Genomic DNA, 12,249 nt, shown 5'->3' on the forward strand with positions numbered 1-12,249 from the left:
ACTGCTCGGATGAAGCCCTTCCCGGTCATTTTTTTTGCTGATTTCTCGCGGGGACCCTTAAAATCACGTTCTGATCACTTTGAGCGGCTCGGATCATCGAAATTCAATCGGGAAGGGGAGTCCCGCATTTTAAAAAAATGCGGGATCCCTCACCGGAACCCGACTGTATATATATATATATATAGACACACACACACAAAACTTCTTATAAGGGCGCCCTTACCGTATTACGGTAAGGACGTCCATTTTCCGACCAATTTGCGATGATCCGAGCCGCTCAATGTGTTCAAAACGTGATTTTAAAGGTACCCGCGAAAAATCAGCAAAAAAAAAGACCGGAAAGGGCTTGATCCAAGCAGTTTTGTTTATATTTTATCGAACGGTTCAAATAAAAACTGCTCAAATCAAGCCCTTCCCGGTCTTTTTTTTTGCTGATTTCCCGCAAGTATCCTTAAAATCACGTTCTGAACACATTGAGCGGCTCGGATCATCGAAATTTGGTCGGAAAATGAGAGAAAAGGGGAAGCCCTTACCATAATACGGTAAGGGCGCCCTTATAAGAAGTGGACTGTGTATGTATATACAGTCTCACTCTTATGAGGACCATCTCATTTTAATAAAATGCGGACCTTCCTTTCCTGATTGAATTTTGATGATCCGAGCCGTTCAATGTGTTCAGAACGTGATATTAAGGATACCCGCGAGAAATTAGCAAAAAAAATGATCAGGAATGACTTCATCCGAATAGTTTTTGTTTATTTTTTATCGAACGGTTCAAACAAAAACTGCTCGGATGAAGCCATTTCCGATCATTTTTTTTGCCGATTTCTCGAGAGTATCCTTAAAATCAAGTTCTAAACACATTGAGCGGCTCGGATCATCGAAATTCGATCGGATAATGGGAGAAATGAGGAGGTCCGCATTTTAGTTAAAATGCAGACTCCCTCATTTGAGACTGACTATATAGATATATAAATATGTGTGTGTGTATAATTTACTTGGGGAAGTAACTTATTTTTGGAGGCCAAAATGGCACGGCCTAGTAAACAAAATGGGATAGAGGAAATAGTTCAATATTTTTGTTGTCTTTTTAAGTTTTATTAGATTCACGTGAAGCTTTTTGAATTAATCATTGGTCTTGACGAGATAAGTTAATAAGTTATTATGATCAAAAGCAAAAAAAAAATTCACTAAAGACAGAAAAGAAGTTTAAGACAATAGTCTTTATTGACGTCTTACTTAGAACTTTCTTCAATTTTTTTTTTCCATATTTTTGTACTTGTCGGATAACTCTCGTGAGACAAATGTGATTGCAAAAATTTTAACGTAAAAGTTAACAAAAGATCACTAAAGATATTTAATATCAACTGTCAAGACAAATTAATTTAGGCCAAACTCACCCTTTTAATCGTGTAATTTATTCTCACAGTATCAACTTTCTCACCTTTTACCTATTGCATAATCACATTTCTGGATTGCTCTTTTCATTTTTGGCCTGCAGAGAAAATTATGAGCGCTCACCCACTGTGTTTTCCCAACTTTGGGGAGGTAAAAATCAATGCATTGAAGGTATGTCAATTGAGCATATAAGTTTTTGGCAGTCATTAACCATCTTGCTTATTTACTGTGTTTGTCGCATTGACACGAGATGTCGGATACTTGCAGGTTAAGCGGAAAAGATGCTTCTATCACATATTGGATTCTATGCTTGTTAAAAGTGCTTTTAAAGGTGCCAAGAAATGTTGGTTTGTTTTTGTTGATGCTTTTAGCTTAAAGCATGCTAACCAATTCCCCATTGATCGTGCCGTAAGCAACCAACTAGCCGTAGTTTGTTTCACGAAAACTCCCACGGGTGATTTGTATACATCATCCCCGGGGATTGGCAACCCTGAATTTGCTTCAGGTAACACGGGTAAAGACGTTTTAAACGATGTGGAGATGACGAGTTTGAGAGTTGGTGGGGACCCTTTGAATACTTCAATTCTTGTTAACAATGTGAGGTCAGATTTGGGGGAAATCCAAGGAACACATGTTGAATACTGCAATGACAAATCGAGGAATGGGAATGGCGATGTGGACTTGAATGACCCGTTGGTGGAAGCGGAACACTCGAAATTCAGATTGTTGCAAAGAAAAAGCGGAAGAGAGAAAGTAAAGGAGACGAAAATCTTTTAGAAGGAAACTATACCTTGCTATCTAATGTTATTGAAGACACTTCGAAGCCAAAGGATAAAATTCTTCAAAATTCTCTAGAGTACAAGCTGAAAACTGCTACCACTACTTCAGATTGTTTATTTACTGAACCTCCGGCAGATGTCCACATGGTAGCTGGTTCAGGCAGTGGCAACAAGAGAAGTAAAAAGGAGAAGAATTCCGATATGGCATCTGTTGCAGCGATAGTTTCTGAAATAAACATGCAGTGTGCAAATCCTTTGGAAACTTTCGAAGTCCCTCAGAAGCAAAAGAGCGCCATGAATCAGTCCGAGAGGTGGTGGGAAAGGACAAATTACCATCTTCATCAGTTGGTAAATTTATTTTCTTGTACCCATATATGATGCTGATATAGCTTGCCTGGTTCTTTCACCATACTCTTCTTCTAATCGGACGATTTACTTGGTTAATGGACAAAATACTTTATCTTCCTTACTTTGGTACTGATATTTTGCACTTCAGATTCCTTTTTTAGGGAACCTCGGGAAGATGACCATTTGATCAGATTTTGCCAGGTTTGCTCTACTTCCATCTAGAACTTCACCACAAATATGCACCAGCCAAAAAACCAACAACCTTTTTGTCTTCTACCAAGTTCACTAATATCTTCTACCAGTGTCACTAAATAGTTCATTTTCATCTTGTGTGCCTCTCCGCAGATCCCTTCGCTCGTGGCAACGAAAATGACATCCATCAGGAGATCTTCCTTCTTCATTCCATCGCCAGAGACGTACAGCACAGCAAGCTCACGGGCAATTGGTTGCGATCAAATTTGCGTGCCATATTGGACACACTCATTGCAATGGTGCCTAATGTGAGCGCTCCTGGATGCAGTAGTGGATTGGTCTCTATTTTGGTATTTTTCCGGGATGCGAAAGCGAGGCCTGGAGAAGCTGCAGAAGAAGAATAAGCAATGACAAGCCATTGAAAAATGGATTAATAAATGTTTTCCTTTTCTCTTTCTCCTTTTTTTTTTTTTTCCTGAGTTGAATGGTATGATTATGAAGTCAGGGTTAATTAATTTTCCTAATGATCTGTAAGCTGTATTATGGTTGGTATTTATAGAATATTATGTAGCGATAAAATGCAGAGATTGAACCGGAGCGATAGAGATTTGAGAGAGAGAGAGAGATATACCTTGTAAAATACCTCCAGATCGTCGTCTTCTTCTTCTGTGTGGCTCTGTGTTCTTCGTCTTCGTTTCTCTCTCTCTCTCTCTCTCTCTTTTGTGTTTTGAGCGTGTACTGGAAATGATTGGGAAGAGACCCGTATTTGCTGGACCTGCGCTCTAATTTTACCCGACCCAACCCCAATGTAACCCGTGAGTTTAATTTTAAAATCTCAGCCGTTGGCTGAGATCCAACGGCCACGGATTGAGTCCCGCACCAAAGTGTTTGTCCGGGATCCCTGAAGGGATCCGAAGTGTATATATATATACTAGTGTAATTCAACGTGCTTCGCACGACACCACGTGCTCGGTCTTTGAAAACTTTGGTTAAGCTTGGACAATAGTGATTTTATAAAGAAAAATATTTACAGTTTCAAGTATTTTTTATTTGCATTTATTATTTTCAGATTCATAAATCATTCAACCTCTTATATTAAATGGATTATGCAAATAATTAGTATCTTCCAAACAAAGAGATCTTGCAAGTAATTCTATATTCAATATATGCACGAAGTGCAAAAAGAGAGTTACAAAGAAACCAAAGCCTAAAAAAGAAACAATTGCATATCTTTAAAGGTACTCTATATACTAATCAAAAAGGTACTCTATATGACAGTGGAGCAAGCAACAAGAAAGACAATAGAGAAGCAACTTTGCCACTAAAGAAAACAATGTCCTGCTAGGTAGCGCAGATCTCTTGCCAAATATCGGAGCAAAAATGCAAAGTCACTCTGTGGCTCTTTTGGTAATTGACGGTATCCTATTAACTGGAACAAAAAAGGCTTTGATTTTCTCAACTTGATTTTTGAAAGATCCAAAGCTAGGACACTTGAGGAGATTTGCATGATTGAATCTGTCGAGTGGCACAAAGAACTCAATTCATCATAAGGATCCACCAACCGAGTATTAGAGGGACATTAATAATACCCAAATCAAATGAACACACACACACACACACACACACACTCTCTCTCTCTCTCTCTCTCTCTCTCTCTCTCTCTCTCTCTCTCTCTCTCTCTCTACATATATATATATATATATATATATATATATATATATATATATCAGTCCGGATCCAATAAAGGATTCCGCACGGTCTTACCGTGCGGGACTCCCCCTTTCCGAGCGAATTGCGACGATTCGAGCTGCTCAAAGTGATCAGAATGTGATTTTAAGGGTACCCGCAAGAAATCAGCAAAAAAAAATGATCGGGAAAGGCTTGATCCGAACAGTTTTTTATTGAACGGTTCAGTAAAAAACTGCTCGGATCAAGTCCTTTCTGATCATTTTTTTTGCTGATTTCTCACGGATACCTTTAAAATCACATTCTGAACACCTTGAGCGGCTCGGATCAAGTCCCGCACGGTAAGGCCGTGCGGAATTTCTCATTGGATATATTCTCTGTGTATATATATATATCTAATAATGAAAAGTGAATCTACATCTAATCATAAGATCAGTATACAACCAAGCTCTGACATCTACAATCATAAGATCAGTACACAACCAAGCTTTAACATCTACACAGCCATCAAATTAAAACAATTGCAAGATACAAAAAATATAAATAATTGCAAAATTTTTTGTCGAGAGTATATAGGAAGACTCAACATTGAAGCAAAATGCATAGCTGGTCACACAACTACATGATTCAGAATAAACAAAGAGATTGAATGGTGGGAGACTGGGAGTTACAAAATTTACCAGTAAATGCATCTGCGTTCTATTTTAAAGGGGAGAGGAGAGTCCTTGTAGTTTGAGAGCACATTTTTGATGGTTACAAGGCGAAGAAAGCTCTATCCTTTGGAACTTTGAAAACTTGGCAGTTTCGATCCGCTTAGTAATGTTAGTGAAGAAACCTCTCTCTCTCTCTCTTCAATGCCAAGAAAAACCCAAAAAAAAAATTTAATAGTTGTTTAAACAAACTTAAAAAGAAACTAACGCTAGTAATGCATTTCCCTTTGATTAGCAAATCTTCCATTTTTCTGAGTAATGGAAGAAGAAAATTTATAAAGTTCCTTTTTTTTTTTTGGAATCCAAACGAAGCATCTTAGCATTTCAACATAACGAAATCGAAAGTGAACACTAAACCACTAAATAAATGAAGAACTGAAGCCTTCAATAATCAAATTAAATCATACACCGCACCTGAAATTGGGTTCAAAAGCAAATTAATTGATAACGAGCGTATCGTGTCGCTCATAGTTAACCTGAAATGGAGGAAAAAGTACACTATTAAACATGTGTTATCATAAACCACTTACCAATACCAACCTGACTCTTCCTAAATACTCTCTTCCTAAGGAGCAATTTCACCAATATAAATTAATCGAATTCAATTAGATTCACGGAACAGCCAATGGATTTCAATTATCCATTTGATTGTGTTACCATAGGATGCCAATGGATTTCAATTATCCATTTGATTGTGTTACCATAGGATCTAACTTGCCTATCACGTGTACAGCCACAAAAGCAAGCATGCATGTGGTTGTGCTAAACTACTCTAATCTAATCAAAATCCCCTACAAATTGTTACTAAAACAAACTTACTGTGATATTATATCCTATCATTTCTGCCCTTTTTTGATCTACAATGAAGAGTAAACAGTAATGAAGATGTGCATCCAAAGTTCCATACATCTACTGTCTTTAGTTGAGTCAATTACCTGTCGCAAAAGCCTTGTTCTTTGTCAACATTCTCAACATTTTCAAGTTTGAATATTCGTCTCTGTTAGCCATGTGTCCTCTTCTCTATCAAGTCCACAATACACATGGTGGCAATATGGTTAACTCTGAACCTACTATCTAAAACATTAATATAATTAGATATTAATATAATGGAAGGAAACTAAGACAAAAAGACATTCAAATAGTATGAAGTTGGCTCTCCTTTCAGTCCTTTTGGACTCCAATTTTGATAAAAATTTACTACTGATCAGAGAGAGAGAGAGAGAGGGTATTAGGTGTACAGCTTATCAATCGAGCAACCACACATTAAACCTCTTCAAAACCTCCATCCCAAGAGTATCATTAGATCTACAAATGAAAACATAATTAAAAAGAAACAATCATCAATACCCTAACAATGGAACTCACATATAAATGCATACATAAACACTCGATATGTGTATCTATGAACTAAAAAGAATAGCAACGTCCTCGTCATCAAGTTTCTCCGTTACCTTTGACCAACTCGGCCAATCCTTTCCACGACGGCGAGGTGGGACCCCGCATGGCGAACATGAATATAAGCGCGGTACGAGTTCGGCGTCGATCGAAAGACAGCGAGAAAAGATTTTCTCTGTGTGCTCTAGTGTGCCTCTGTTTTAGAGAGAGAGAAAAGACAGAGAGGAAGTTTTCTATGCGCGAAAGAGAGAGATGGGTAAAAGGGAACATCAATAGTCACCCTTTAACTTTCTTCTTCCATCAGTACATTTCTCGAGCCACACCCAGCGGAAATTCAGCGGAAAACAACGTACAATTTGAGTAAAATCAGGAAAACAGAGTACAACTTGATTGAATAAAATCCGGGCAACCAAGGGCAACATGCAATACCTAAACTACCCCAACTCAAGACATGCAAAAACAAATTGGAAGACAAATCATCCAAGGGCAATTTTGTCTTTTCAACACATGTCTTGGCTTACCATGCTAGGTTCTTTTATTACAAGTGTATTGATATATTATCTTCGTAACGAAATAATGGCAAAAATTTTCAAACGTGAGATGCAAATATTTTTATGAAGTGGAAGAATTAATATCTAAAAGAAACTGTGTAAAATGGTTTTTTTTTTCCACACATAATAATATAATAATTAAATAAACAAGGACAACGTGATAAAAAAAAACTAACTCAAAATGTCGTTGTTATTGTACACTACGAATTCTCTTGTTGAAGTTTCTATTCCTCCAAAACTTCAAAAAAAAAGCATCCGAAAAAAAAAAAAAGGACAAATGTAAGCATCTAACGGTTCTCGATATGGATGTGTTCGGAGTTATGTTTTATAGTAGTGTCTACACTCACTTTACCCATCATTAGCACAATTTCATTTAATTAACAAATGCGAATTTTTTTTCAAATAAGGACAAAACAAGAAAAAGCTAAAAAAAATCTTCGGAGAATAAGGCCGACCCGTTCTGCTTAACTTTTAGCTTTTTTTTTTGGAGGTTTGGTTCTTATTAAAAAAACAAATTGCATTTGTTAGGTTCGCGTCAAATTTTTGTGACTTATGGATTCGTCTTAACCAGAGGAATTGAAAAAGTACAAAAAAAAAAATTTGTTTTTACCCAAATATTTTTCAAAGTGGGTATTCCCAAAAATATTTTGGTAAAAAGATATATATTTTACTTTTTTAATTTTTCTCTTCAAGGTATATTAACAATTCATAAAAAAATTTCACAAAATTAACAAACGCGGAAAAACGACGAAGTAATTGGGTAAAGCCCTTACACCCTGTTTGGATGGAGGAGATGAAGGGGGATATGAGAACCCCCCTGATTTGTACTCCGGGTGTCGACCAAATCCGGTGTTTGGTTCAGATTTTTGGAAGGTGGAGATAAATACTGTAGCGGTTTCATCTCCGGGTGAAGCTGGATTTGTGAAGGAGAGCTCAGACCCCGTCGTTGGCAAATCCGGGAGGTTTTAAGACGGTTTTACCCCTCCAAATCCCCCTTTGCTTTATCTGTTCTCATCTCATTTGTTTTCATCGTTCTTTGAAACCCAGACCAACGAAGAGAGAGAAGAGAGAGAAGAGAGAGAGAGAGAAAAGAGGAGGTCGCCGAACAACTCTGGTGACTCCACCGCCTGACCGACGGTTACAACTCTCCCTCGTCTTCCTCCTTACACGGGCTGAGGTATGGTTGTTCAGTACTCCATTTGCGATCGTTTTGGTTGTGACTGTCTTTGTTCGATTGGGTTGATTTGGGGGTTTTTGATGTTGGCTGTGATTTTCCACCCACGGTACTCCCTAGCTTGCATCTGAGTTGCCCTATAAATCTTGAATCTTCATATATGGTGATTTTGCCCTAATTTTGTTCTAAGGTTTGTAGATCTGAGTTGCCCTATAAATCTTGAACAAGTAGTTATTATACAGCATGGATCTGAGATCATTTAGCAATTTATAAGTATATCAAAAGTCATAAACACTGCATCAAACCAAGGACTAGGGCTTTTGAAAAACCGACTTTACAAACTCTACAAGGTCGGTGACTAAATAGTCATGTTTTACCAGCAAAGCTAAGCTTGAATCTGGTTGATCAAGATACAAGCAGATCAATCAGAACGGATTAAATTATCCTCTAGTTCAGCAAATGACTTGAGCAAATTGAAAGCATGACAAATATCAAAATACACGGGGTTCAGACATGGTATTTGTTGGAATGATTTTGCACACTCTAGTAATATCAGAATCCTGCTTGACACGTATAACCACCTACTCACTACTCAGTACTAGTAAAATGTTTGTGAAATTACCAAATGATTTATATAGACAACACTCAGCAGCGACGCTGTTTGGATGATGCTTTAAACTCCATGATTGTGTCCGCCGAAGAAAATGTGGACACATTCTACGGCATACCGGAGAACTACAAACAAGCTTGGGTCGATGCCGTATTGTCGGGCCAAATAAAATTGAAGACTACGTAAGGATGTCCTACTAATTATGGCCCTTTTTGTACAAAATGGTGGAGGACGTGTTTACTCCTTTTTGTAAAGAATGATATAGTACTAACTGAACTGTCTAAAACATGTTTATTTGAGGGAATGGGCCCCTTTTTTGGTGTTGTAATTAAGCACTACTTGAAAGGTGTTAGGGCAACGATGATGATCCATGTGATACGTTGAGGGGTACAGGGCACTTTTCGTGGAATGTTTTAGGGCAACAATGATGATGCAATGTTAATAGCCTGATATTGTATTAGTTCCTACTCATATTGACAACAATGAAGACCTTCTTTTTGCTATATTCTGGGCCAGAATCATCTATGTTTTCTGTGTTGTTTGATTGGGCAATGATGCAATGATAATTGCAATGTATTAGTTGGTATTGCTTTTGCCAATTTTGACGGCCTTAATGGCAGCTTAATTGCAAATGGTAGTGCTACTTTGAGTATGAAACAATTGTCTGAGCTCAACACGTGATAACTTTTGCACCTTCCTCATTGTTTTAACTGTATTTGGACAGTTTTGTAACATGGACAGATTTGGTGCAGTTTTTTTGGACACCATTATTTCTGCTTTCTGGCAGTTCCATTTTTTAGGTATTACTGGTCTCTGGACAGTGCAGGTTATTGGGGTGATTTATCTAGACTGTGCAGGTATATGTGTGTGTGTGTGTGCAAATTTGGCTGGTTTACGGGCTGTTCTGAGTATGTTTATTGCTGGTTTACGGGCTGTTTTTTGGCTGCTTTGTGGGCTGTTTTTGTGGCTACTTTCTGGACTATTTGTCTGCAGGTTTGCAGGATGTTATCTACCCTATTTTGTGGGCTATTTTGGATGGTTTCTGGACAGTTTTTTTGGATGGTTTGTGGACTGTTTTTCTGCAGGTCTGTGGACTCATTTTTTATTACTAGTTTACAAGCTATATTTTGGCCGGCTTTGTTGGCTGCAATTTTTATGGTTTACGGGCTATGTTGAGAATGTTTTATTGGTGGTTTACGGGCTGTTTTTTTACTGGTTTATGAGCTGCTTTATTGCTAGTTTACGGGGTGTTTTGAGCATGTTTTATTGCTGGTTCATAGGAAGTGTTTTGGCCGGTTTGTTGGCAGTTTTTTGGCTGCTCTCTTGGCTGTCTTTCTGCAGGTTTGTGGCTGTTTTTTTGGCTGATTTGCTGATTTTTCTGGACTGTTTGGGTGTAATTTGTTTGGCTGCGTCTTATGACAAGTTTTGCAAGGTTTGCATGCTCGTTTTAGGGGTTATTGTTATGATAAGTTTGGAAAAGTTTGTGGCTGGTTTTTGCCCAGGTTTTGGCTTTTCTTTGGGCTGTTTTTTTGATCTAGAGGAGCCAAAGTTTTTCCCCTCTTTGTTGGCCACTGTGTTGTTTCTTGGATTGTTTTATTGGGCAATGATGCAATGTTTACTAGTAGAGCCTGTTTAGATGGGAATTATTACGGCCTTTGCCAATTATTACGGTCTTTGAGCAATGTATTAGTTGGTATTGCCTTTGCTAATTAATGGCAACTTAGTTGCAAATGGTAGTGCTACTTTGCTTATGTTTGAATTGTCTGAGCCCAAGTCTTTTTAGTGTTTTTGGCTTGTTTTGTGGCTGCTACAGCTGGCTGCTACTGCTGCTGTTTTCTCCACTTGTTCTGCTTTCTGTCCAGTTTTGTTGTTGTTTCTTGCTGTTGTTTCCTCCACTTGCTATAACAGCACCCCACTTCTGTATTTTACTCTGTGTTCTGGCTGCTACTCAGTGGTCTACCTCATGCACTATGTTTATGCCATGTTTTGGCATGTTATCTACCTATACTTATATAAGTTTTATGGCGGTCATGTTTTAATTTTGGGCTGAAATTTTATATGTTCCATAGGCGATGATGATATGACAGACAAATTTGAAGGCGAGGCACTTGTCTTGGCGGGACAATTTATGAGGGTCAATGGTTTAATCACCAATTGGCAACATAAGTTGTAGCTAAGTGGTGCACTATTTGCCGGTGGGAAAAAAATCTGAGCCTACTTATAAAACAAATCGTAGTATTCATTATGTTATTAATGTGATAATCATTTTTTCTCGTAGATTGTACAATGTCGACAGAAAATAAACAATACTATTGGGTGGTTTTCGTTGGCCGTCGTCCGGGAATTTATACAAGTTGGGAGACCGCGGGACTGCAGGTTAATGGATATCCGGGAAACTTGTTCAAAAGATACACAACGTTCGACGAAGCCGAAGGAGCATTGTTACAGTTCCATGAGGAACGATACCGGCTCCTTCAAATGCAGTCGGTTCGAACTGAACAACAATCAAGACACAATGGTTCCACATCCGAAAGTGCTTTGGAAGTTCAACATCGAACTAGTGTAACCACAAAATTCGTTGTCGTTTTTTTCTTAGGTTTCTTATGTTGTATAATCTTCGCACATCTATTCGATTCTGATTGAACTTGTACGTTTTTTTCAAACATTATGGAAATTAAGATTGTAATATGAACACAAAGTAATCATCTCAATTAAATTTAAATATTTAGTTGAGGTACATTACGAAGGGTACAAATTTATTCTCCAACATCAAACTCATGTTTCCAACTTCTCCACATCAGTACTCACGTCCAAAGCAATGGCACCATCGATTATAATTCGGAAATTGCATTTCCCTCATCCGCCTATCTCGTCGATTGACCTACACAAATAGTAGCAAAATTGTTTACAAATTACCGTAAACATGAGTTTATATAAATTGCAAGAATATTGATTACTTACTTGGACATACTGATTCCAAATTGCATCTTCTACCAATAGTCTATTTTCAGTTGCATTCCAACCAAACCCGGGAATTTGAAGCATGTGTTGTAATTGAAAACAAGTTTGTTTCCAATTCTTAATCTTTGCCTCAATATGATTTTTGGCAATACCACCTTGGGGGAAAGAAGATCTCATTTGATTTTCCAAGACTCCCAAGTACGCGGGACGAAACCCGTGCTCAGCTTGCCAAACACCTTAATCTACAAGAGTCGTAAGTTTTTCTAGTAACGACTCCTCCTCCTCATCGCTCCAAACTCGGCGTGCGGCGCGTGCCATTGTGAGGCAAATTCCGAAAATAGTTCGAATTTACTTTTAATGGACAAGAGATATGAAATGGCATGAAGAAAATGGTACAAATGTGTGCCTTTTATAAAAAAAACTTACCAAATAAATTTGGTGAACA

General features: G+C 37.9%; 1 protein-coding gene and 4 long non-coding RNA genes across 6 annotated transcripts in view; 3 read left to right on the forward strand and 2 right to left on the reverse strand.

The window, feature by feature from the left end:
* Positions 1–1,471: 1,471 nt before the first annotated feature.
* Positions 1,472–3,296, forward strand: LOC131311059 (uncharacterized). 2 transcript variants are annotated; one of them, XM_058338378.1, is made up of 3 exons: positions 1,472–1,569; positions 1,666–2,726; positions 2,871–3,296. In XM_058338378.1, exons 1-2 carry the CDS (start codon positions 1,510–1,512, stop codon positions 2,173–2,175), a joined length of 570 nt encoding a protein of 189 aa, XP_058194361.1. In that variant the 5' UTR covers positions 1,472–1,509; the 3' UTR covers positions 2,176–2,726; positions 2,871–3,296. The 2 variants fall into 2 exon arrangements, with proteins under 2 accessions (XP_058194361.1, XP_058194362.1); XM_058338379.1 differs by having other exon boundaries at positions 2,909–3,239.
* A 327-nt stretch (positions 3,297–3,623) lies between these two features.
* LOC131311069 (uncharacterized) overlaps positions 3,624–12,249 on the forward strand; it is a 91,373-nt gene continuing 82,747 nt past the window's right edge. Inside the window, exon 1 of the long non-coding RNA XR_009195393.1 lies at positions 3,624–3,633. This is a non-coding gene — a long non-coding RNA (uncharacterized LOC131311069). The remainder of the gene's footprint in view (positions 3,634–12,249) is intronic.
* LOC131311073 (uncharacterized) lies at positions 3,982–6,195 on the reverse strand. The gene is made up of 3 exons (XR_009195397.1): positions 6,049–6,195; positions 5,528–5,589; positions 3,982–4,232 (listed from the first exon to the last, which is right to left on the reverse strand). It is a non-coding gene; the product is annotated as an uncharacterized LOC131311073 (long non-coding RNA).
* On the forward strand, positions 7,834–11,506 carry LOC131311074 (uncharacterized). The gene is made up of 2 exons (XR_009195398.1): positions 7,834–8,236; positions 11,122–11,506. It is a non-coding gene; the product is annotated as an uncharacterized LOC131311074 (long non-coding RNA).
* Positions 11,532–12,203, reverse strand: LOC131311070 (uncharacterized). The gene is made up of 2 exons (XR_009195396.1): positions 11,805–12,203; positions 11,532–11,724 (listed from the first exon to the last, which is right to left on the reverse strand). It is a non-coding gene; the product is annotated as an uncharacterized LOC131311070 (long non-coding RNA).

Source organism: Rhododendron vialii, chromosome 12a, assembly GCF_030253575.1.
Source record: "Rhododendron vialii isolate Sample 1 chromosome 12a, ASM3025357v1".
NCBI lineage: Eukaryota > Viridiplantae > Streptophyta > Magnoliopsida > Ericales > Ericaceae > Rhododendron > Rhododendron vialii.

Excerpts from the sequence above, each read along its gene's own strand:
- LOC131311059 (XM_058338378.1), top strand. The coding sequence starts at position 1,510 with ATGAGCGCTCACCCACTGTGTTTTCCCAACTTTGGGGAGGTAAAAATC. Across the intron at positions 1,570-1,665 it reads TAAAAATCAATGCATTGAAG|GTTAAGCGGAAAAGATGCTT; the intron begins GTATGTCAATTG and ends GGATACTTGCAG.